This window comes from Ovis canadensis, chromosome 14 (genome assembly GCF_042477335.2).
Source record: "Ovis canadensis isolate MfBH-ARS-UI-01 breed Bighorn chromosome 14, ARS-UI_OviCan_v2, whole genome shotgun sequence".
In the NCBI taxonomy this organism is placed as follows: Eukaryota; Metazoa; Chordata; class Mammalia; order Artiodactyla; family Bovidae; genus Ovis; species Ovis canadensis.
Window position 1 is genome coordinate 26120812 of NC_091258.1, and position 25278 is coordinate 26146089.

The window sequence follows — 25278 nt, forward strand, 5'->3', positions numbered from 1 at the left end:
ATCCCTCCACCCCATACCCAACCTCACGGCAGCGAAAGTGGCAGTGAAGGTGATGCCCACCATGGGGAACATCCAAAGACCACCCAAGGTCCACCTGCCACCCCCAGATCAAGCCCCACAAGAGCATGACCAGGCCCCAACCTGGGTCATTAGAGATCCCCATTGGAACCGGCTTTATCAAAAGCCTCAGGCAACACCCTCTGCCTTTTTGAATCCTCGCCTACAGTGAGTTAACTGGTTAGAAGTTCCCCTCCTGGGCCGGCTGACCATCCACCATGATGGGGAGTGGCCGGTACTGGGTCTGTGCACAGAACTGCCAATCTGCACACCTCACCTACTGAACTGTAAACTAAGTACAGCTGGGCGACGAGGAGACCTCTGGGCAGATGACAAGCCCATGCCCTTCACTCCTACTGCCCTGCCCGGCGACACCCAGGCTGCTGCCACCCACAGGCCCCACCTGACACCCGAGACGGAGGCCACGTGAATGCAGCCAGCAGCCCAAGGTTATTTTAGTCACTGTTAGTGGCAACCATGCATAGGCCAGATACTAGAGGCAGGATAGCATTTAGTTTAGGATTGGTTTTTAATCAGAAGTGCTCATCTTTACAATGCTGGGGGCCTCAACGGAGACAGTCCCTTAGCTCTGGGTAAAACACGCATTTTCTTGATTTTATTTAAACAATGGTGAAATCTAGAGAGGAACAGCCTAGCGCCCAGCTGTTCTCCGTTTTCACTGTCCTCAAGGCTTTGTGGCTGCACCATCGGGGACAGCCACGCTTGGCACAAGAGAAGAACAGCCGCGCTATGAGAGGGGGGAGGGCAACAGGCTTTGAGGCTCAGTCCTGCGAGAGATACAGAAACTGGGACCACGTCCCCACCCGACCGCGGGTCCTGCTGGGAGGACCTGGGAGGTGTGCGGTGGTGTCTCTGATGAGACTCGGCTGATGGTGCCCAGCAATGGCCCAGGGCGGCCCCCACAGAGTCCTGGTCCTGGGAGGGTTAGTTTCCATGTCGGGGCCATGCCCAGAGCTTGTTGCTTCTGAGCAAAGGAAGGCAGGCCCAAGTAGCCAAGTGGACTGAAGCAGGGACTGAAGTTATTTGAGAAAAGGGCCAGTCAGGAAGAATTCTACCAGGAAACACAGGACACAGTTCATGGGGCACCTCAGGTTGGGCTCTACGTGAAAGCACCACAGAGCTGCCCCCTCCCTGGGGCGCCCAGAGTGAGGGCTCAGCGCAGTCCACCCATTGAGGACAAGAAGCTGGGACGCAACAGAGTCCGTCTACCCTGGGGAGCCACCGGCCCTGGCAGGCAGGTGTGGTGATGCTCTGTGGGCTGGAGGGAGGGCTGAGCAGAACTCCGGCAGGTCTATGCCGGGGCACATGGGGCTCCATTCTTCAGGGGATGGCAAGATCAGGCCTTGCGGGGGTTCCCAAATGCAGGGTCAACACGACAACGGGGACAGCGCTAGCGGAAGAGTCAGCGGCCAGCGTCTCCACGCTGGAGGGGCCTGGTCCCCTGACACTTCCAGAAAGCTGCCCTCTCCCCTGCAGAGGGGCGGTCAAACACCCAGCACGACCCCTCCCGATGTTCCGCCCCTTTCAAGAGTGGCATCTCGTAAACCACGCAGGGGAGCAGACGTGGGTCATCTCCGAGGGGCCCTGTCCCTGTTCTGAGACTGGCGGCTGCAACTCACAGCCTCACACCAGTGAGTGTGGGTGAGCAGGGAGGGTGCGCAGTGACTGCCTGTCGCAACAGCTGCAGCGCAGGTCTCGGTTCTAAACCTGAGAGAGGCATGGCAGGCACCCTGTGCTGCAGGGAGCAGGGCCAGGTGGCACTGGACCAGGGCCACCGAGCTGCCGGACGGCCTGCAGTGGGCATCTCCTCGTGACCTGTATCACCGGCCCCATTCACTGATCTTGGAAACTGAGATCGGAGTGACATGCATTTGTCCAAAATCCAAGTGAGTAGGTGGAGAAGTGGGTCTCGAGCCCCACCCCATCTCCCCGGAGCTCCTACTCTGCACACAGTGCCCCCACCCGCCCAGGCTGCACGGAAGCCAGCATGGCCCTCCGGCTTGCTCCCCACAGAGGGATGGTGGAGCCCGCACGCCTCCCCCAGGACTCCTTCCACGAGCTGGAGGCAGCAGACCCCACGCATGCGGAGTGACCCTCCCTGGAGGAGGACTGTGTTCTCCCTAGAAAACGGCCAGTCTCTCCAGTTCAGTTCCTACACGCCCCATGGCCCATCCTCCAGGTCAGCTTGTTCTGGTTCTGTTGCTTTTTTCAAGACATGCTCAGCCCTCCTGTTGCTACTGGCGGATATGCAGGTGTGCGGTGCACTCTGTGGAAAGCGTCTGGGCGGCAGCGCCGAGGCTCCTGCGAGCAGGGGGGTGTCGGGTGTTGGCCAAGTCCCCCCGAGCGCATGCTGCTGCCCTCCCAGCCCTGAGCCACCCGCCGAGGGGAGGCGGACCGTCAGGAGGTGAAGGACTGGATGTTCTTGAGCATCTCCTCAAAGGCCTGTGGGGACGGGGCGTCTGCGTTCCGGAACGCGGCCTGGACCCTGCTGTACAGGCTGAAGGACTTCAGCTCCAGCCAGATGAACCCGAAGCGGTCCTCGTCAAATAGGACGAAGACCCCGGGGGTGCGCTCAGGGCTGGTGAAGCCGTGGCCGGCGATGAGGCCGGTGCCGTAGAAACTGAACAAAAATAAGAGAGTGTGGGGAGAGAGGGTGAGTGGGGCCCTTGAAGGCATGTGGTGGCCCAGGCCCAACACCTTGTGGTCCAGGACATTCTGAAACACCCCCACCCCCCGCCAGACATCCCACGTGGGCTACGTCCACCATCCTCCAGCAGTGGGCAATCCGCAGAGTCTGGCTGATGGGTTCCGCACCTTTCAGGAGGCTGGTGTTCACTTAGAGGGCATGAGCAGGCCTGCTGCTTCACCCCGGATGGCCGGGCTCACCCTGCCGACTGCAGCTCTCTACCAACTCACCCAACGAAAGGATGAGGGTCTCAGGCAGCTCCCCCTGGTATTGCTGCCCCAGAGTGTACATCTTCACGGCACAGACCCAGGCAACAGAAACCTCGGTTCCCGGGATAGTCATGTACACGTGTGAACAACTCAAATGTAGTCAATGACTTATCTGCATGTAAAAGCAAAACTTGCAAATACCCATTACAGCCATGTTTGGAGACTCGGGCTCTACTGCGTTTATGTCTTTCTTACAAAGAACTCAGTGTTTCTGACAGATGACGAGGAGTTGGGACTGGCCTGAACCTCCCAGTGTGTGGAATAATGCCCAGGACCCCACCTCTGCCTACCACACTGAGGCTCTGCTGGGCAGGAGGGAACTGCAGCCCTGCACCTGAGGGCCTGCAGCTCAGATGGCTCCTGGGCACCAAACTTGGACACACAGAAACATGTGCTGCAGAGGCTCTGCAGCTGGGCCAGGGAATGCACGCACCCCTCCCAGCCGAGCCCCTAACAGCCAACTTGGGGTGGAGACCCTCTGGTGACATAGCGGGGGCTGGACCAGAGCTTCCAGGCCGGCTCTGCCCGAAGGCTCTGAGCTGGCTTTGAGGTGCTGCAAGTTGTCAAGTTTCCCAGGGATGAGAGATCTGTCTCCTTTATGACTTTCAAAAATTCACAGCAGGTGAAGTTACACTGGAACACTATTGTGTACACCTCCCTCTGGAAAACCCATATTCAGCCTCTTTTATCACAACGGTATTAACATGAAGAGGATGTACTAGATTTCGTCTGTCAAGTCCTCTCCTTTCGGGGAGCTCGGCGTGGGGCCCAGGGAGTAGCATTGGCCACCCGGGACCTGGAACACGTGAGCAGAGCTTCCCACTGTGCAATGCCGGGGTCAGCCCCACCCCAGGCTGCCTCTGTGCTGGTCTGGCAGGGGACCCCGGGAGCCCACGCCCCGATCCTTACCACATCCTGCAGGTCCGGGGATAGTCCTCATTCCTCGAGCTCACGCCCACTGGCAGCACAAACGGCTGCCCCTGCCCCGACTGGGCAGGTGGCTCAGCCGCGGCCGCAGCCCCTCCATCCCCAGGTGCCTGGGCCGGCTCGGCGGGTGGCTCCTCGCAGGGCTGGGGGCTCTGCCGTCCGAGACCCTCGGCGTCCTCGGGCCCGCCTTCCTGCTCCTTCTCCTGCTCCTGGCGCACCTGCTCGCGCACCTCCAGGACGACTCGGGAGAGCTCGTTGAAGTCGTGCAGGCTCTCAGCATCAGGCAGCTGGATGCGGTGCCTGAGGTCAATCTCCACCGTCTGCTGCCCAGCAGGGATGTTGGGGTCGCCCTGTGGAGCCAGTGTGCAGCCGTCAGCAGGCTCAGAGACCGCGCTGAGCTTCCAGCGCCAGTCCTGCCTCCAGCCGAGGGCACTTGCTGAGCCTTTCCACTGGTTTGGCAGTGACCCCTTACCAGTCGGAATATCTGATATGTCCTTAAAAAAAACAGTGCCCAGAGCAGGCAGCCTCCTGTGAAAGGCCTTTGAGGACAGGGAATGACAGTACCCACGGGTGACCCTGGGAGGGCCCATAGGCACCCCTACACCAAAGACCTTGGATGGGAGCCACCCTATGTTGACAGCTGAAGCAGCGGAGCCTCGAGAGGTCTGTGAACCCTCCCCGGTCAGGCAGGGCCGGCCAGAAATGCCAGCCCAGATTGTGTGCCTGGAACAGGAGACAAGGGGCCCTTCGTCCAGGGCCCCCACTCAGCTCAGCAGCTCTCCCAGCATGTTCCTGAGCTGCTGAGGCCCAGACAGGCTGTGGGGGCCCAAGTGCTAAAGCAGAGGGTCACCCAGGGAGCTCCTGGAGCCTCACACCCAGCCTACCCCCATAAAGTCAGAGCCTCTGTGGTGGGGCCAGCATCAGGGTCTTTTCTGCCTCCTCAGGGATCCTGGGGTGTGACCAGAGCTGAGGGCTATGCAGGGAAGGCTGCCTTGGAAATGTTCAGAATCCCCAGGGGATCATGTGAAAGGTGGGCCCTGAATCAGGTCCGGGTGGGGCCCAAGATGCCAAGTTCCCGGCAAGCCCCCTGGGGAAGTCTAGGGCCTGCTCTGAGTAGCTGGGGAGCAGCCCAAGCCACCCGTTGCCAGGATTATGTGATCATGTCCACGTGGTGCTGGGCCCGGCAGGGTGGCCCCCGGGACCCACCGTGATCTTCGTGCCCCGGGCATGCTTCCCGTGGAAGCTGAGCATGACGATCTCCAGGCCGTGGCTGCCGTAGGTGCCCTTGAAGAGGCCCGGCCTGATGAGGTCATCCGGGCGGCTGGGCGGGAGGTAGATGCGGCGGTAGGTCAGGCAGTTGCTGTTGGGGGGGTGTGGGGGCGGGGGAGCGTAGTGTGAGAGCATGACTGGCACAGCCCACAGGCGTGGGGGTAGAACATGGGGCTCATGCCCACTGGCTATGCTGCACAGGGTGGGCCACGTTAGGCTCCCCCCAAAGGCCAGTGGGAACAGGGGCACCCCCTCCTTCCTGAACTCCGCTCACCCCAATGCATGGGTGCCCACACACCTCACACCTTCTCCAGCACCCTGGGGTGGGGACTCCTGAGGCTGGCAAGGGGCCAAACAGAGGGAGCAGGAGAGAGTCAGAGGGCAGAGAGCATGAGAGCGAAGCGGGGCTAAGGGCTGCCCAGGTGGGCATGGGAAAGGGAACATGAGGCTCTAACATACAGGCCAGGCCTGTGAGAACATAGCTGGTGGATTACGGTGGTCAGACAGGGAGAAAACAGACGCCAAGGTGGGTCAGGAGATAGGGCCTCTGGCCATAGTACCCAGAGAGAGCAGGACTGTGCTCAAAGTACCCATACGGACCATGTTCACAGTACCCAGAAGAGGGGGACTGTGTTCACAGCACCCAGAAGAGAGGGACTGTGAACACAGCACCAGGGAGGGAAAGACTGTCCGCCCCAGCCAGGGGCTGCACTCACTCGTACTGACTGGTGTAGATGAACTTCATCAGGATGAGCTCCTGCATGTGCTCGTGGAAAATGTCCTCCAGCGTCCGGCCCCACTCCTCCCTCAGCCATGTGCGGAATTCCTTCCAAGAGAACACAGGTCACAAAACCACCCCGACACAAGGGCGCGGAGAGGCTGCCTGCTGTGATGGTGTGTGGACAGCATGAAGACGGAAGCCGGGCAGGAGGGACGGGAGTGCGTGCATTCGTTCTCCCAGCTCCCAGCCTCCCTTCCTGTTGCGCCCGGGGCTCTGGTCCCCACTTTCCCAACTGCAACGGGAAGGACACGTAGGGACCATGGGCGTCCTTCGTGGAGGCTGGGGCCACAGCATATGTCAAGAGCGCCCGGGAGGCAGCTGTGTGAGCCTCGCTTCCGTGCCAGAAGGCGCCATCTACGCTGAGCCTGGTTGTCAGGCTTCTGGCGGAGTGGGCACATCAGACCCCCGTGCTGGCCACGTCTGCTTTCTGCAGCCCCCAGTGAGTACAGGACAGGGATGGGCAGGGTGGAGGGTGTGGGCAGACTTTCCTTTTTAAAACCTGTCTTTCTAGTTATGTTCAATAAGTATATTTGTAAAAGGAAAGCTTTTTAAACAGAGCATCCATGAAGCCCCATAATTCATTATGGCATCAAGCTATGCGAAGGATATTTAGTGCCTCATTGTTTCATTCTGTCCATTCAACATAGCTAATCCACACCTATGTGTTCCTAACTCAGTACAGTGTTTCCAGTGACTATCTAGAGTTAGCTCTACAAACAGAAGCAAAAACAATTTACTAAAAAAAAAAAAACTACTATCTGTAAACTGCTTTAATATGTTACTGCCCAAACCCTGGCAAAGAATAGAAATTACTAGTGACTGAAATAAACAACTGTTAGACCTACAAGGTCAATAAATAATAATTAACTGAATTTTTTATATACTAACGCAACAAAATTGGAAAATGAAAGCTTTAAAATCCTATTTACAACAGCCTCAAAAAACACACCAGAGAAGGCAATGGTAACCCACTCCAGTACTCTTGCCTAGAAAATCCCATGGACGGAGGAGCCTGGTAGGCTGCAGTCCATGGGGTCGCTAAGAGTCGGACACAACTGAGTGACTTTACTTTCACTTTTTACTTTCATGCATTGGAGAGGGAAATGGCAACCCACTCCAGTATTCTTGCCTGGAGAATCCCAGGGACAGAGGAGCCTAGTGGGCTGCTGTCTATGGAGTCACACAGAGTCGGACACGCCTGAAGCGACTTAGCAGCAGCAGCAGCAAAAAACACACAGACTTAGGAATAAATACACAAAGCATGGGTGATACTTCTACTCTGAAAAACCCAAGATGCTGCTGAAAGGGGGTGAAGAGGCCCACAGGTCAGAGACACCTGTGGCCCGAAAGACTCAGTATTAGGTCAGCAACTGTCTCAACACAGGCCAGCCGTAATCCCATCAGATTCTCTGGAGAAACTGCTGAGCTGATTCTGAAATCCCTTTGGAACATACAGAGAAACCTTGCAAGAGAACAAGGCTAGAGGATGCACACTAATGTGACTGACCCACTACAAAGCGACAGTAACCAAGACGGCGGCTGAGCGGGAGGTCAGATCTAAGGAGAGACCTGGCTGCAGTTCGCTGCGGCCTCATGGTTAGGACTCTGGGTTTTCACTGCCATGGACCAGGCTCATTCTCTGGTCAGGGAACTGAGACACTGCGAGACACGTGGTGCTGCCGAAAAAAAAAGAGAGAGAGACTAGAAACACCCACATGTGTCTCAGGAATGGCCTTTCAACCACAGCATCCAAGCTACCCAACAGGGAAAAAGTCTTTCTTTTCCACAAATGGGGCACAAACCGGACAACCACAGGGAACAAAGAAGCGATCCCCACCAATACAGTAACCATTCACGACAGGTCACAGACCGAAATGTATCGTGAAGCTACCAAACTCCTAAAAACAATCACAGACAGAAACACACTCTCTTTGCAGTCTGGGGCTAAAACAATAACCACAAAAGAAAAAATCTCACAGGTTAGACTTCATCAAAACCAAAACCTCCCACTTATGTGGCTGAACTCATGGAGGAAAGGCCCTTAAAAAAAAAAAAATCAAATAGAGAAATAACAGATGAAGATGGAGGTGAGGGAATGTAGCGAGCAAGGATTTCAGTGCTGTCATCACATAATCAGACTGGAGCTGAGAGCCAAGAAACTGGCTTGTGAACTGTCATAATCTTATTTCCTTTGCATGAGGTCAGTCATTAGGAATACCAACCCGGCCCAATTATTCAGAACAGACACACTCACTATGAAATTATCTCATCAGATATGTATCCACAAGGAGAAACACGGGGGCAGAAAACATGTCAGACAAGAAGTCCATTACAGATGCAGGGCTGGCTCCCCATGGCCAACACCCCACCGCCATCGCCTCGTTCTGCACAGCGGCCTAGAAGCTGGGTGCTAACACCTTCCCTGGTCTACAGAACTTTCCAGAGCCACACAGCTAGCAGGTGACAGAATTAAAGCTAATAACCCAAGGCCACATGCTCACCGGTCTCATCTCTGCCATAGCCAATCAGGGCTGGCAGGAGTGCAGCAGGGCAGAGGGCCCCACGTGCCATGGTGGGCTGGTAAACAGGAACCAGCAAATTAACGTGGGAAAACGGTCTGAAGTGCAATCTGGAGTACCGTCAGGGCCTTTTATACAATCCCACTTTTGCAGAGTCCAGGCAGCAGTCACGAAAATAATGCCCAGCGTCTCTCCTGGGCAGCTCCAACCAGGCCTGCCTCTAAGCCATTGACCACTCAATGCTCCAAATCACCCATGACCACAGGCAATCTCAGGGCCCCGTTTTACAGACAAGGGCTGAGGTTCCTGGAGGGCAGGTCCCTCGAGCATGTGGTCAAAGGATGACAGGGGAACAGCTGAGCACAAACCCCACGTCCGACTGCAGGACAGTCACACACCTATGGTTGTTACACCAAAGCAAGATGATGGATGGAATGCTGCATAAACTAAAGTCTGCAGAGACATCCCGGGCCGTCCGGTGGTTAAGACTCTGTGCTTCCAAAGCAAGGGGCATGGGTTCAATCCCTGGTCAGGGAACTAAGATCCTGCATGTCACACAGCACAGCCAAAAAAAAACAGTGTGTAAAGAATATTAATGAGACTAGGAAATGTTTCTGGAATACCAGTTAAGCTAAAAAACAAAAAAGAAAAAACAGAAAAACTATCTAAATTAGATAGACCACAGTGACATCACAAAGGCCGAGGGAAACAAGGGATGATGGAGAATGGACTTGCGGAGGCCACCCTGGTGGAGGCCATGTCAGCACTCTTCTCCCTCTGGATTCTGAGCATTCTGCATCTGATGGTGACAGTTCAGGAAGTATCATTTTGGGAAGGCGGTGAGAAGGTATGTAAGACAAAGGAAAGCAAAATAAAAGCAACTGTGTGCAACGGAGGGCATCCAGCACCACAAGCTTTATGCATGGCCAAGCACGCCACGGGTGGGACCCGCCACCTTCTCCTCCCTTTCCCACCCTGCTCCTCCTCACAGCTCCCCCAACCTCCGATTTCCAGAAGCCTCAGGCCACGGGGTCTAGACAGATAGGGGGTGGGTATGGTGGCTCAGCCTTGCCATCCCATCCAGGAAGAAAGCAGGCACCATCTGCAGTGGGAGTTAGACAACAGGTGCACAGCTGGGGTCTGGGCAGACAAGGCCCTGAACTACCCTCGGGGGCCCCAGAGATGAGGCTGCAGCTTCAGCCGGGGCAGGTAAAGAGCAAGCGCAACACCCCAGTCCCAAGAGGGCCAAGACAGTCTGGACGTGGCCTCGGAAGGGGCACAAAGCTGGTAGGTAACCCAGAGCATGGGGAGGTGGAGGTGGGGGCGGGGTATTGGCAAGCCTCAGGAGGCAGTTTATGCAGAGCAGGCTTTGGGCGTTGATAAGGGCAGAGAAGGGCTGGGGTGGGGCTTCCTCCCTGAGCAGAGGGAGGGGTGAGAGCCAGCAGGGCCTGTAGGGGCCAGGGCTCAGAGCCAAGGACAGGTCTCCGCCTGGAGACAGTGATATGCATAGTGACAAGTTTACCCTCCTGCACTCTGAGGCCACCAGGAATCCTCGACTCCCTTGGGAAGCACCACTGTGGCCCAGAATTTTACGTGATTATCAACCATCAGAGCACAGGGTGGCTCAGGCTTTCACCTTATCTTCAGAGCCATCAGGATTCCTCTCCCCCTGGAGCCTGAAGCCACTCTTTAGGTCGGCAAGACTCAGCTAAGAGTGGGGATGTCTCAGCTGACAAGTGAATCCACAGAAGAACCCCATCCTCTAACTCCCCACTTGGAGGGAGAGACAAAGAGAGGTGGAGAGATGGAGCACAAGGAGCCAGCAGAGAGATGCCAGCAGAGATGCAAGGCAGCTGAGATGGGCAGAGTGACCGTGGGCCAGATGGCGAGCTCCCCGCCCCAGGACTCTGGGGCGGACCCCCCAGCACCTCAGGCAGCCCAGCCTCTGGCTGTAAGGGGATTGCCCTGATAAAGCCTCTGGTCTCCCCACAACTCACACCTGCAATGAGACCCCATAGCCCTCGGGCCTCTTGTCAAGGGGCAATGGAGAAGCAGTCAGAGAACCACTTCTACTCAGCGTGTTTATCCTCAGCCTGGCACACACATCCACACCATGAGGATGAGGCCGGGACGCAGCCTCCCTTCACACGTCCACCCTCACGTCACTCCCCAGGACAGCAGGGTCGGGCTCACCTCCTGCCGCCCGCCAGACATCCTGTGGTGGTCCGTCTGGTTGCACTTGGTGGAGAACTCGTCCTTCTTCACGATCTTGAGTGTCCGTGAGACAGAGAGAGGGTCACCAGTGAGCCCTAGTAGCCCCATCAGAGCAGGGGTGCACCAGCCCCTCCCATTCCCATGCCCCCCATTATCCGGGGGCCCCAGAGGCCGCCAGATCGCAGGCGGTCCTAGAAGGGTACTCGGGATCCCCTGAGCACAGGCTTCCTTCCCAGGGGAGGCATCACTGCTCCCAGGGGGCATCCCAGAGCTGCACTCTCCTCCTGAGGCAGCGAGGATGCGGGCTCGCTCACTCACTTGCGGGTGGCTATCTGCCAGGCCCATACCCGAGGGTAAAACGTCTTATTCCAAGCAGACACCCTTGCAAAGGAGGAGAAAAGAACCTCGCTTGGAAGGACAAATGGTTCTAAGTGGAGGCAGAAGCAGGGATGGCTCCAGCCAGTGAATCTCTGAGGCAGGGCAGCAGCATCAACAGCACCCAGAAGGCCTGGGCCAAGCCTGAACCCCCGCTCCTGCTGACCGGCCCGGGCTGGGGGCGCTGCTGGGAAGGCCCTGGCAGGCAGCTGGCACTGGGCCCCGGGAGCAGCAAGCAGCCCTGGCCGCACCTGGACGTGGCCGTTGTGGGGCCCTCTGTGGCCGTACATGCACTCCACCGTGGCCGACTTCCTCTCCATCAGATGGATTCGGAACAGGGGCTTGAACCGCATTGGGTCGTCCACGTGAGGGTCGTGGGGAGGCAGGTACATCCAGCCAATGATGAACAAGCCATCCACCTGTGTGCAGGTCCACACGAGGGTGAGGGTGGGGTGGGTGAGGCACAGTATCCCCACCCTAATCCCCCTTATGATTATACAGTGAAAGTGAGAAATAGATTTAAGGGAATAGATCTGATAGACAGTGCCTGATGAACTATGGACGGAGGTTCATGACATTGTACAGGAGACAGGGATCAAGACCATCTCCAGGGAAAAGAAATGCATAAAAGCAAATTGGCTGCCTGGGGAGGCCTTATAAATAGCTGTGAAAAGAAGAGAAGCGAAAACAAAGGAGAAAAGGAAAGATATAAGCATCTGAATGCAGAGTTCCAAAGAATAGCAAGAAGAGATAAGAAAGCCTTCCTCAGTGATCAATGCAAAGAAATAGAGGAAAACAACAGAATGGGAAAGACTAGAGATCTCTTCAAGAAAATTAGAGATACCAAGGGAACATTTCATGCAAAGATGGGCTCGATAAAGGACAGAAATGGTATGGACCTAACAGAAGCAGAAGATATTAAGAAGAGGTGGCAAGAATACACAGAAGAACTGTACAAAAAAGATCTTCATGACCAAGATAATCACGATGGTGTGATCACTCATCTAGAGCCAGACATCCTGCAATGTGAGGTCAAGTTGGCCTTAGAAAGCATCACTATGAACAAAGCTTGTGGAGGTGACGGAATTCCAGTTGAGCTCGTTCAAATCCTGAAAGATGATGCTGTGAAAGTGCTGCACTCAATATGCCAGCAAATTTGGAAAACTCAGCAGTGGCCACAGGACTAGAAAAGTTCAGTTTTCATTCCAATCCCAAAGAAAGGCAATGCCAAACAATGCTCAAACTACCGCACAACTGCACTCATCTCACACGCTAGTAAAGTAATGCTCAAAATTCTCCAAGCCAGGCTTCAGCAATATGTGAACTGTGAACTTCCAGATGTTCAAGCTGGTTTTAGAAAAGGCAGAGGAACTAGAGATCAAATTGCCAAGATCTGGTGGATCATCGAAAAAGCAAGAGAGTTCCAGAAAAACATCTATTTCTGCTTTATTGACTATGCCAAAGCCTTTGACTGTGTGGATCACAATCAACTGTGGAAAATTCTGAAAGAGATGGGAATACCAGACCACCTGACCTGCCTCTTGAGAAACCTATATGCAGGTCAGGAAGTAACAGTTAGAACTGGACATGGAACAACAGACTGGTTCCAAATAGGACAAGGAGTACGTCAAGGCTGTATATTGTCACCCACGTCAAGGCTGTATATTGTCACCCTTCTTATTTAACTTCTATGCAGAGTACATCATGAGAAACGCTGAGCTGGAAGAAGCACAAGCTGGAATCAAGATTGCCGGGAGAAATATCAATAACCTTAGATATGCAGATTACACCACCCTTATGGCAGAAAGTGAAGAGGAACTAAAAAGCCTCTTGATGAAAGTGAAAGAGGAGAGTGAAAAAGTTGGCTTAAAGCTCAACATTCAGAAAACGAAGATCATGGCATCCGGTCCCATCACTTCATGGGAAATAGATGGGGAAACGGTTGAAACAGAGTCAGACTTTATTTTGGGGGGCTCCAAAATCACTGCAGATGGTGAATGCAGCCATGAAATTAAAAGATGCTTATTCCTTGGAAGGAAAGTCATGACCAACCTAGATAGCATATTAAAAAGCAGAGACATTACTTTGCCAACAAAGGTCTGTCTAGTCAAGGCTATGGTTTTTCCACTGGTCATGTATGGATGTGAGAGTTGGACTGTGAAGAAAGCTGAGCGCCGAAGAATTGATGCTTTCGAACTGTGGTGTTGGAGAAGACTCTTAAGAGTCCCTTGGACTGCAAGGAGATCCAACCAGTCCATTCTGAAGGATATCAGCCCTGGGATTTCTTTGGAAGGAATGATGCTAAAGCTGAAACTCCAGTACTTTGGCCACCTCATGAGAAGAGTTGACTCATTGGAAAAGACTGTGATGCTGGGAGGGATTGGGGGCAGGAGGAGAAGGGGACGACAGAGGATGAGATGGTTGGATGGCATCACTGACTCAATGGATGTGAGTGTAAGTGAACTCCGGGAGATGGTGATGGACAGGGAGGCCTGGCGTGCTGCGATTCATGGGGTCGCAAAGAATCGGACACGACTGAGTGACTGAACTGAACTGAACTGAACCCCCCCACCCCACAGTGAGGACCAGCCACAACCACATCCCAGTCCTGCGGGGACCCAGAGGGGCAGGACGAGCACGGTCTCTCCCGCCATTGCTGCTGCTGCTGCTAAGTCGCTTCAGTTGTGTCTGACTCTGTGCGACCCCAGAGATGGCAGCCCACCAGGCTCCCCTGTCCCTGGGATTCTCTAGGCAAGAACACTGGAGTGGGTTGCCATTGCCTTCTCCAATGCAGGAAGTGAAAAGTGAAAGGGAAGTCGCTCAGTCGTGTCCAACTCTTTGCAACCCCATGGACTGCAGCCTACCAGGCTCCTCCATCCATGGGATTCTCCAGCAAGAGTACTGGAGTGGGTTGCCATTGCCTTCTCCCACCATTAATTAATTATTAATTAAATAACTAATTTAAGTAGTTTATCCAACATGAAACGTGGTAGCTAAAGCTGGTAACACTGTTACATCATTGAAATATGCTGAGAAACAGAAATCACAGTTCTCCCCACCCCTCACAAAGGGATCAAACTGTGAGGTAATGGGTACCTTGACTAACTAGAAGGGGGACTCCTTCCATGATGTTACTTGTGCCTCAAATCGCCACAAAATACACTTTACAGACCTCACAGTTTTGGTGACTATACTAAGCCAAGCTGAAGAAATTAACTGATTTTTCAATAGAAAATACAGCAGTGAGACCTGGATCCAAGCAAGCCTCTGAGAGAGAGTGTCCAGCTCTGAAGCGGGCATGGGGGTTGGGGCAAGGGAAGAAGCCCAAAGACACAAGAAAGAAGCCGGAGTGATTCAGAGAGCGACCCCCAACAGGGCAGCCGAACCCGAGAAGAAATGGGGCGCGGCTCTTGCCAGGGGAGACTCAGGAGCCAAAACCAACGAGCGGCAGGAGGGCCTGGCTTAGATCCTGAGGCGGATGAGCCAGCAGCTGAGGGTGGTTCTGAGACGGGCGGGGAGCCCAAGCGTGGACGGAGCCTCAGGTGACCCGGGGACCAGTGCCGCTGCAGTGAACTGCGGCAGAACCTTACGTGTGTGGGTGCCGCAGTTAGAGACCCGCACTGAAGCACAAACAGGGACTGACAGGGGCCTGGGGTTTGCATTAAAATACTGAAAAGAAAAGGCAAAGGGGCCGTGAATTTGGCACCAGGCAGCTGCCAGGAGGTGGGCATCTGGGCGCCACCCTGCCGCCCTGTGTGTGTCTAGAGTGCCACAAGATAAAAGTGGCGACAGGGACAGAGGGGACAGTCCCGGCACCACACTCAGCAAGCGTGCGTTCTCGTGGAGGGCGGGCGCCTCTGCCGCCCCCACGGTGCCCCCCAGCCAGTCCTGCCTCCTCCGGGGCGTTGAGTCCCCAACCTCTGGTTCCAGCGACAGAGGAGGACGGAACTCAGCCACTAGCTGTCTGAGAGGAGGGCTAGTTGGCGGTGTTCTGTCATTGGCCCCACTTTCCCCTAATTATCCCCTGCTTTCAGAAGCCCTATTACTCACCGCCAGTAAGAAAAACAATGACCCCCTCCCGCACTGAAACTAAGGAGAGGATGTGTCCACGCTGGGAGCTGTCTGGCTTGTCCCCGGGAGAACATTCTAACAGCAAGGCTTCCCTGGCGGTATTAATATTGAACAAATGTGAAGTGAGTTTCTCAACAGATGTTTCCACTACATTATAAGGAATATGAAGCAATATTTATCCCTAACCAAACCCCACCTGGTGAGCAAAACCCAGAGTCACCAGAGTCACCTGGCGGTCCACGCGAACCTGGCTCCAGGGACCCTGAAAGCCGCAGCAAGGCAGATCCGCCAGCCGTCACCCTGGACTCAGGCTTCTGGCCCGCCGGGTGTATGTGCAGCAAGACGGAAGCAGAGGTGGACCCCAGGCTGCCAGAAGGACCCCTGGCTTGGTTTTCCCTGCACTGCCAGCCACAGTGACACTACAGCCTGGGCGCCCACCTGGAGCTCGGTGAGTACAAGGCCCCACCCAGCTTCTGTCCCAGAGGCTGTAGTCCTGTCAGCAAGAACACCAGCAAGGGCCGTATCCTCCTTGATGCCAACTCCAGTTAAAGCCAAGGAAAGTCAGGTCTGAATTTTTTAAAATGGACCCAAAAATTGATCAGCTAGTTTTTTACATAAGATAGGCAAGCATATAAAGATTAAAACCAAAAGACTTTTCTCCTGGCTACCATCAAGGAGCTTATATCAAACAGCCGCTCCTGCTGGGACCAGCCATAAAGGCTGAATAAAGGGAAGTTAAAATGCTGCTTGAGGAGGCAGAGGGCAGGCTTGCAGAGGAGGGACAGGGGCCTGCCACGACCCCACGCACGTGACACACAGACCCTGGAGCAGAGCCAGCAAGGGCCTTCCATCCAGGGCCAGCCTCTGAGGGCCCCACACTGCCTCCTGTCCTTTCACACCCTGATTTAGGGCAAAGGGCCTGTGCACGACCCAAGATAGGAGTGTCCGGAGCCTGGACAATCAATGGCTCTTGGTGTCCAAGGGGCAGGGACCAGGTAAAGCATTTTTAATCACAAAGTCCCTGCATGTGGTGGGGGCCAAGAACTACTTAGAACGAATCTTTGCTCATTTAGAAAATAACACCTGGCCCGTTGAGTCTTTGGGACTATGTCAGGCAGGAACCGCTCTGGCCTGCCCCTCGGGCAGGTGGACAAAGTCCCATGCACAAGAATCCAGGCCCGAGGCTCTTCAGACTTACCACCACGTTCAGCAGTCCTCCGTATGGCCCGATATCTGGCTGCCACAAGCCCAGGATGTGTCTGTATCGGTGAAGCACTACAGGGAGAGAGAGAAGACAGGGCTTCGCTGTAGAGTCAGCTGCCCTCCATGCTGAGTCAGTAATCGGAGGGAAGGGCGTTGGCGGGGGGTGGGGCTTGTGCAGAGGTCACTCATGAAGGCTCACAAGAGAGCCGTGCCAACAAACGGGGCTTCAAGTAAACCTTACAACTTCCTAAATCATTAGAAAGCATGATAACGGGGTCATTTCGAGACCCGGCCTCTGCCTATCAGCTCCAGTGATGAGGAACTGCTGCCTCTAAAGACATGCAGTGGGCACCCTGGTAGGTGATGAGCCTCCCATCAGTTTCCACGATGGAGTAAGCATGGGACTCTTTACCAGGGGCGGAGTCCAAAATGTCACGGGGCTGTAGAATAAGATTTAAATCGGGTCATCCTTCTTTAAAAAACAAAACACATTCCTGCCTATTTCGAAAGCAATGCATGTATATTTACTGGGGGCGACAAGAGAAAAGGGCACTTGAGGCCGACCTGAGATCCCACTGCGTGGCCACGGCCAGTGCAGCAGATGTCCTGGGAAAAGTCCCTCACTTCCGCTTCCTTTGCACGGGTATTTGTGGAGTGAATAGCGAAAAGTGAGAACGTGAAAAGAGGAGCAAACTGCACAAAGAAGTGAACCAGCTCATGCGGGGCCCTTCCTGCCAGCTGCAGGGCCTGGGGTCTCACCACAGCCAGTGTGTGGTGCTAGAATTCATCTGTCAATTGGATTTGCCCATGGGGGCAAGGGGTGGGCAGACATTCTTGGTCAAACATTATTCTGGTGTGTGTGTGTTCCTAGATGAGGGTGACATTTTAATCTGCCATCTGACAGAGAAAGCAGATGGCCCTCCCTCGTGTGCTAGGCCGTGTCCAATCAGTTGAAGGACTGAGCAGAAGACGGCTGGTGCTCCAGTGAGTATGACGGAGCTCCTCCTGCCTGGCTGAAAGCTGGGAGATCAGCCTTTTCTAACTTCAAACTCTAATCACAGACTCTTCCTGAAGTGGACAAAAAGGCTAACCCTCCCACAAACAGGGGAGTTTTCTCTTGGCTAACTGTGTTGAGCTGGGACATTGGTCTTTTCCAGCCTTCCGATTTGAACTGAAACATGGGATCTTCCTGGGTCTGGAGCCTGCCAGACTTCGAACTGGAGCTACATCATTGGCTCCTCTGGGTCTATGGAGCCTATGGTCCATAGGTCTATGGAGCCTAGGGTCCTCTGGAGCCTATGGTCAGGGTCTCCATAGTTGTGCAACCCAACCTCTTATACTGCTTTCTTTCTATATGAAGGAACTGGTTCTGTGTCTGAAAACCTTGGCTAACACCCAGTGGGAGCTGTGGATGGTCTCATAGTGCAGGAGCTGCATCATCACAACTTCAGGGAGGAAGGCCAGGCAGCAGGGTCCAGAGGGGCCTGAGCGCAGACCGCAGCTCTGTGGCCACCACTTAGTCTGGCGTACAGAGATGGGGAAAGCGGGTCCAGCACCATCCCAAGCCCACAGGGCGTGCAGAAGACTGGTGGGAATGTTCTACCAGCCTCCCTAAGGTTGCAGCCTCAGGACATGCGTCTTCTGAGTCGGCTTACAAGACACACATTAAAGTCAGTGGTTGTCTCATGGCCGTGCCCTGACAGGTTTTGTGTTTGTTAAGCAAGCAATAATAAGCGGGGTCAGAGTCACAAGCAAATACTGAGCTCCAGACGGTGCAGCACACACGCACGTGTTTAGGGATAAAACAGACTAATGTCTGCCACTTACCTAGGAACACAGCACATTATACGATGGATGGATGGACAGGTGTGTGGGGGTGAGGTGGGGCAGAGAGCTACGGAGTCAGGTACGTGGGTGCTCACAGCACAATTCTCTCTACTTTTCTGTTATGTTTTTAAAATGCTGCCATAGAACTGTGGAGAAAAAATCAAATGGGCCCATACAGCATGGCCTTCTCTTGTCTCCGGCCTTCCATCTTTCCAAGATCAATCAATCTGATCCCGAAGCCCCTGGAAAGTCTGTTCAAAGAATCTGCCCCCAACTTGGCAATTTCCAAAGGGGAGTTCCTTCTTCTGCTTTAAAACCAGCATCTCTCTGAAAAAAAAGAGTCCAGCCTCCCGTGTGTGTTGAGAGCACCAGCCGCCTCTGGACTGCACACTCTACACAGGTGAGCACACACGGGTGTGCCCCTGGCTCCTGCCCACACGAGGCTGGCCCACCCAGCCTGGGCCCCCAGGACCCCAGGAGGGAAAGTCAGAGACCACCAATGTCAGGTGGGCTGGGAGTGTACTGGCCCAGAGGCACTCGATTCCCTAAGATAACATGATGCCTGTGCTTTACAACGCATTCTTCAGAAAGTCTCAGGGTTAGTCCAGGAGAAGCAACCTGACAAGCCCCAGCGGCCCTCGGGCTGAAGCGTCCACTTGAGTTACGTAAAATTTCAGAGTGAGCATGGGGAGGACAGCCCCGTGCGCATGGTGGTCCCTGTTCCTGGGCCTGTTGGGAGGCCGGCTCTAAAGCGCCACGGCCACAGGATGGAACAAGCATGGACAAGCTCAAGAACCTGCCCTCCGGCTCGCCTCTGACCCACGCCCGCACCCTGCCTCAGGCAGAGGAGGGGCCCTCGGGTTTAGGACGGAGTCCCCAGCACCTCTTGGCCTAGGTGCTCAACACACCCCAGGGCTCCCCACCTGGAGGAGGATCCCCAGCTCAACAAGCCCTCCTTCCACTGTCTCCAAACACGCATTGACCACTCAAGCCAGGTGAGTGAAGTGGGATTCAGTCCCACTTACTGAATGGTGCTGGAGAAGGGAATGGCAACCCACCCCAGTACTCTTCCCTGGAGAATTCCATGGACAGGGGAACCTGGAGAGCTACAGTCCATGGGGCCACAAAGAGTCGGACATGACTGAGCGCCTGACACACACACACACTGAATGGGGCACACCTAACACCAGCCCACGTGCAGACAGCGGGCTTGGGACCTGAGCCAGCCAGTGGACGGGGTCAGACCCTTCAGGGGCTGTTCCACCAGAAGCAGGCGCGCTCAAAGGGCCCAGCTCCTAGGAATCCAGGGAAGACGGACGTTCCAGTTCACAGGCAAAGGAACCAGAAACCAGAGAACCACACTTTAACTCAGTGAGAACAATGAAAATGCTCCTGCTCTCAGCCCAATGAAGCAGGACTTGGGCCTTCCAGAAGGAGCACTGGCTCAGAGACCCTGCCGACCACTGATCCCCAAGGTCAGCGTGGTTGTGTTCAAAACATCAGCCTAGGTTCTTAGGTCACCCCACCACCACCACCAAAGCAGGAACAATGGTCCAAGATGACTAAGGAACCTCTCAGCCCAGGAGCTAACAGAAAAACACTCTGTCCTAATCAGGGCCAGCCGATTCTCATCTGCCAACGGGTCACTTAATAAGCCAAGTGGGAAACTCCGACACACTCGAAAACACCCAGCCTAAAAGACCCAGCTCTCCTCGGCATGAGCTGAGACTGAGCAGTCTCTTCCCTGCTGTCCTGCCAGCAGCTGCCACGGCCCACCACACTCGGGGCGGCCGGCCCACCACCCACAAGCCCGTAACATCATTCTTGAATCACTACATCTGTCATCCAGAACTGAGGTTTCGGGCTCAAAGGAAAACCCTATATGCAACTGACGGTATCTCCTGCCACCGACTAGAAACTTTTGGTAGCTGGAATAAAATCAGAGGAGAAAACACTTCCAAACCCACTCTGTGAGGCCAGCATGACCCTGATTCTAAAACCAGACAAGAACATCATGAGAAAAAACAAATTAAAGGCCAATATTCCTGCTGAACACAGATGCAAATATCCTCAACAAAGTATCAGCAAACCAAAAAGGACCACACACCACGATGAAGGGAGTTTTATCCAGGGAGGCAAGGATGACATAAAAGCCACAAATCAATCAATGCGACACACCACATTCACAAAATGAAGGCTAACAACCACAGGAGCCTCTCCATACACGCAGAAAAGGTCTTTGACAAAATGCAATATCCATTTATGAGAAAAGGATATGGAGGGAACGTACCTCAACACAATAGAGGCCATGTGTGACAAACCCACAGCCAGCAGCACGTCAAACGTGAAGAGCAAAAAGCTTCTGAAAAACAAGGATCCCCACTCTCCCCATTTTCACTCAGTGTAGGATTGGAAGTCCAAGCCAGAGCAATCAGACAAGAAAAAGAAATAGAAGGTATTCACGTTGAAAAGGAAGAAATAAAGCTGTCACCATTTTGCAGATGACATGTTACCATACCCGAAAGACACCATCAAAAACTCAGACTGAATAAATGAATTACATAATGTGGCAGGATACAAAATCGATATACAGAACAAAGTCAGGAGAAACGTCCCACAGACACACACTCTCCTCTCTCAGACACACATCCCACTGGTGCCCACAGCCCTTTCCAGGAGCACCCTTCTGCTTTATTCTTTCCGATGGTCTCCTGCCTTTCTCCGCAGCCACCCTGCAATGTGCTCTCTGCTCCGCTTGGCACACTGGGCTTTGGAGAGGACTTCCCCTCCAACGACTCCACCCTGTGTCATCTATACCTGAGGATTAAAAGTGGCCTGGCCATCTCCTCACCCATGGGGGAGATGTTCCACTAAACACCTCATGTCTACTTGAGCAACCTGGAGCACCGCCAGAATGCTGGGTCTGAGCCTCAAAGCCCAGAGCCCTACAGGTACACAAGGTTATTTTTAAGTTCAAAGTGCACCATCAATTCACACACACACACATGTGCTAGATCCATCATAAAGGCGACACACACACCCCCGGTACAATCCCAACATCTTACAGACACGGATTGTCAAGACTGTCAGTTAGCTACACACACACCCCAGGAGCAGCTGATCTGGGCCACAAGGCTGAAGAGAGACTGTGTCTCTCAGGTCCAAGGGAATGAGGGCCAGAAGACTTCAGGGGACCTGGGGACCTGAGGTCCCATGGCTCCAGGCAGAGCACAAGCGGACAAGGAAGAGCCCAGGGCCTCGCTCCTCACAAGCCAGTCGTCACAGCAGACGTGTCTGGAGCTCGGGAGAGCATCAGAGCACGAATATCAAGGAGCCCTCAGTTAGGACCTTAGGACACTGGAACCTGGAACAACACCTGGGCATGCCGAAGCTCAAGTTCAGTTGAAATTGATTTTTCTTTTTTTCACGCATGCTAATTTTCCCCTGATATTCTAGCAGGCCATCTAAAATAACAGACCAGTTCTCAGAGAAAGGCAACCAAGGCTGACAACTGGTTATTGTCACCGTGTTCTAGATCTTCCAGGCGTTCCACTGTGCTTTTGTAACTGCACTCACAGCTTGAGGCGCCAGCATTCCCCCACTAAACCGCGTCCTAAAGGCAGCGTCAGCTACAAGCAATGGGGACAGCGTGCACGCAGCTCTGGTCCAGACGCTCGAGGTGTGGCCTCCCAGAAGCGTGGTGAACCATCGGGACTCAGGACTCATCCTCATCACTGCAGGAAGCTTCTCTCCACCCTCTGGGCACAGAAAAGGACATCTTTCAAAACAACTTGAGGCACTTCCTGGTCCCGGTCACCCTCAGAGGCGTGTCAGAATTCCACATCAGCCTGACAGTGTAAGTCCTGGAAGAAGCCTGTGACAGCCCTGTGACATGATAACCTCTAAGTGCTTGTCTGTCTGTGTCTAAAAGCCCGCGACACCTGGTTCCCCTCAGCACAGCCAGCGCCATCGATCCGCTGTTCTCATCGATACCCGAAACGTCACCATCTGTCCCATGCGGCTGGAGATGGCGCCTGGCTCACTGACTGCTGGGCGCAGGGGGGACAGCACAGCCCAGGATGGAGTGTTCCAGAGAGCCCACTCCCAAGAGGGCCAGAAAAGGAACAGGACTCACGTCTTCAGCCAGCCAGCCCAGCCTGGGCATGTGGTGATCGCTCCCACACCAGTCCCCTGGGCCTGGGTGACACACGAGGCGGCTTTGTAAGTGCACAGTGCCCAGACAGCACCCCAGAGCACACTGCCCACACCTGGGCAGCCCTGCCCAGACTTCGGGATGACCCCTGAGTAAAACAGGACTGGCCAGCACACAGCGGCTACATGGAGTCTGGTGAGGGTTAGGAAAAATTCCACCAATGACTCTATTCTCTCTGTTCTAACCAGTTTTTGTTGAAAACTATACTCTTTGGACTTCCTTAGTGGCTCAGATGGTAAAGCATCTGTCTACAATGCAGGAGACCCGGGTTCGATCCCTGGATTGGGAAGATCCCCTGGAGAAGGAAATGGCAATCCATTCCAGTACTATTGCCTGGAAAATCCCATGGACAGAGGGGCCTGGTAGGCTACTGTCCATGGGGTCGCAAAGAGTCCGACACGACCGAGCGACTTCACTTTCATGCTCTTCTAAGACTCGGGAGCGGGTCTGCTCAACGCAGACAATGCTGGCCCCTGGATGCCCAGATGGGTGGGGAAAAGAGCAGGAGAGGGCTCCCTGTGCTTCTGAAAAATGTGAAAACAGCTTTTAGTGCATCCTGGCTCAACCCAATACAAACAGAGACAGCATTCGTCCCCTGTGGAACACGGCTTAGGAAGATGTCTGGAGCTCAAGTGATGCCCATCAAAGGAGGAAATACCCACTATTTCTACGTACTCTTATTGTGTGTGTAAATGTGTGTGTAAACTTTTTACGTTGACATCTACTGTTAACACATGATGACTACAAAGCCTGGACGGGAACACTCACATTTCATCTCAGAAGAGATAGGTTTTAAGGCTCCTACTGTCTCAAGAAGTGATAAATGTTAAAATGCACAGCAACACACGCTCGTGCTTGCTACAACCCCAAACCCAAAGCAGCTGCGGAAACCCAGCCCATTTGTATAACTGCCCCGGGGCCACCACTCAGGAGGTGAAAATCAGCAAAAGCCAAGGAGGCCAGCCCGCTGCCGGGACCAGAGCCTGGGTGACAGGCCCTGCCAGCAGCATCTCGGCGGTGCTCGCCACAGAAGCGGAAGCCAGGGTGGGGTTGAGGGTGGGGGTACGTACGGCAAGTGTACACGTCTCTGTACTCCATGTGCTCGTAATCGGGCAGAATTCTCATGAAACGTCCCGACTTCACGCGTGGGTTTATACCTGAACAGACACAGCAGGCAAGGGGCTGAGGGGGCTTCCGCCTTCTCGACAGGACTCGCCACTCGCTCACCCATGTCACACGCTTCCCTCACGTCCTCGACCCCTGGAACCTGCAGGCACACTCGCCACGGTGGCAGGCCCAGCCAGAAGGAATCGTAGTGACAGGCGTTGCTGCCAGTCAGCGGTCCGTGCTGAGAACTCCCCACGGCAGGCCCACTCGGGACTCCCCCGACCCCAGGCTCTCTCGCCAGCACCTACCATGGCCACCAGGCTCGCTGAGCAAGGAGGGCAGAGGTCACACTCACAGATATTGGGTGTGGGGAGCCCTGTACCCCAGCTAGGATCCCCGGCTTGCCTGGTGCATACCTGGCATGTCCTTCATCTGCTGCGTTTGAGCATGCTGTTTGTGCTGAAGGATGGTACTTGCCAGCCCCTGAACTCAGACCTCTCGCTCCTGAATCAAGGTAGCTGGGCCCACTATCTAAGGAGGAGAGGGGTGACTTTCTTACACCACCTCTTCTGGAAGCTAAGGATGAGGCCCTCAGAGCAAACTCAGAGAAACACGGTTCCGGGGCTATGAGGATAGAAGCTGAAGCTCACGCTGGCCGGGGGAGATCAGACACTCTGGGATGCTGGTTAACAGAATGCGAATTGTCCTCTGCACTTGGCAACCACTTTTGAGGGGTTGAGAGCCAGCATTATGACCTCTGCAGATGTCCTGCTTTGCCTGTGACCTCGCTGTGGCCCTGTCCCCTCTTGCTGGACTGCCTCTCTCTCCTGCTCACCCGTCCACTCACTGTGCCCAGACATCCCCTCCACAGGACAGCTGCCCCGAGCCCCTTTGCCCACAGCTGAGATGAGCTCCATGGGGGCCTTAATTTCTCACACGTGCTCTCCCCCAGGCACTTCAGCCCCACCACCAGGCAGGTGTGAGCCTCCCTCTAGGACTATTTCAGAACTTACAGCTCTTACAGGGAACTCAAGTCACTTTGACATGATATCATCAAATGGCCTAACAAACTCAAGCAGCCCAATGATAAGAACTTGTCGTATTAGACCCTCAAGGAAACAGCTGACCATTCCCCAAAGCCAGGAAGCCTCTCGTTTCTGTGCTCACAGAGGCTACTGCGGCCAGGGTGGTTCAGACAGATACCGATGCCCACAGCGAGGGTGGCCTCCTGGGCTCCCCGGACTTAAGACTCCAACTCTGGGGGAGCAATGCTGGAGCCGAGGGTGGAGTGGGGCCCCGGAGACACCCTCAGGACAGAGGGCAGGAGGAGAGGGTACACAACCAGCTCTCCACCCCTGGAACTCTGGGCTTTGCAGGATTCAAAGGAGCATTGTTCTTGCCCCTGAGACCAGAGGACCAGAAGGAACTACACTTTCCCAGGAGTGACCACTAGGGTCCCTAGATCCACTTCCCCTGGAGACACGTCTTCTTGGGGAATGGGACATGGAGCAGAGATCAGAGAGAAAACCAAAGTGTGAACGTGCACAGGGAAGGAAGAGCAGGAAAGCCTCTGCAGACCAGCACTGGGTCCAGGACCAAGGACAAGGTGCAGGGAGGGGTGGGGACCAGGACCAAGGACAGGGACAAGGTGCAGGGCGGGGTGGGGACCAGGACCAAGGACAGGGACAAGGTGCAGGGAGGGGTGGGGGCCAAGACCAAGGACAGGGGTGGGGACCAGG

The 25278-nt window shown here is 54.5% G+C and overlaps 1 protein-coding gene across 4 annotated transcripts in view; it reads right to left on the reverse strand.

Annotated features, from left to right (window-relative positions):
- Positions 1–567: 567 nt before the first annotated feature.
- FBXO31 (F-box protein 31) overlaps positions 568–25278 on the reverse strand; it is a 39914-nt gene continuing 15203 nt past the window's right edge. Inside the window, exons 3-11 of one of the 4 annotated variants that reach the window (XM_069552621.1) lie at positions 23503–23589; positions 16388–16464; positions 11370–11537; positions 10723–10797; positions 5946–6055; positions 5167–5320; positions 3943–4310; positions 2474–2698; positions 568–2379 (exon numbers count right to left, since the gene is read on the reverse strand). In XM_069552621.1, the coding sequence (XP_069408722.1) occupies positions 2476–2698; positions 3943–4310; positions 5167–5320; positions 5946–6055; positions 10723–10797; positions 11370–11537; positions 16388–16464; positions 23503–23589 (1262 nt within the window). In that variant the 3' untranslated portion in view covers positions 568–2379; positions 2474–2475. Of the gene's footprint in view, positions 2699–3942; positions 4311–5166; positions 5321–5945; positions 6056–10722; positions 10798–11369; positions 11538–16387; positions 16465–23502; positions 23590–25278 lie in introns of all 4 variants that reach the window. The other 3 variants (XM_069552620.1, XM_069552623.1, XM_069552622.1) reach the window with 3 other exon arrangements.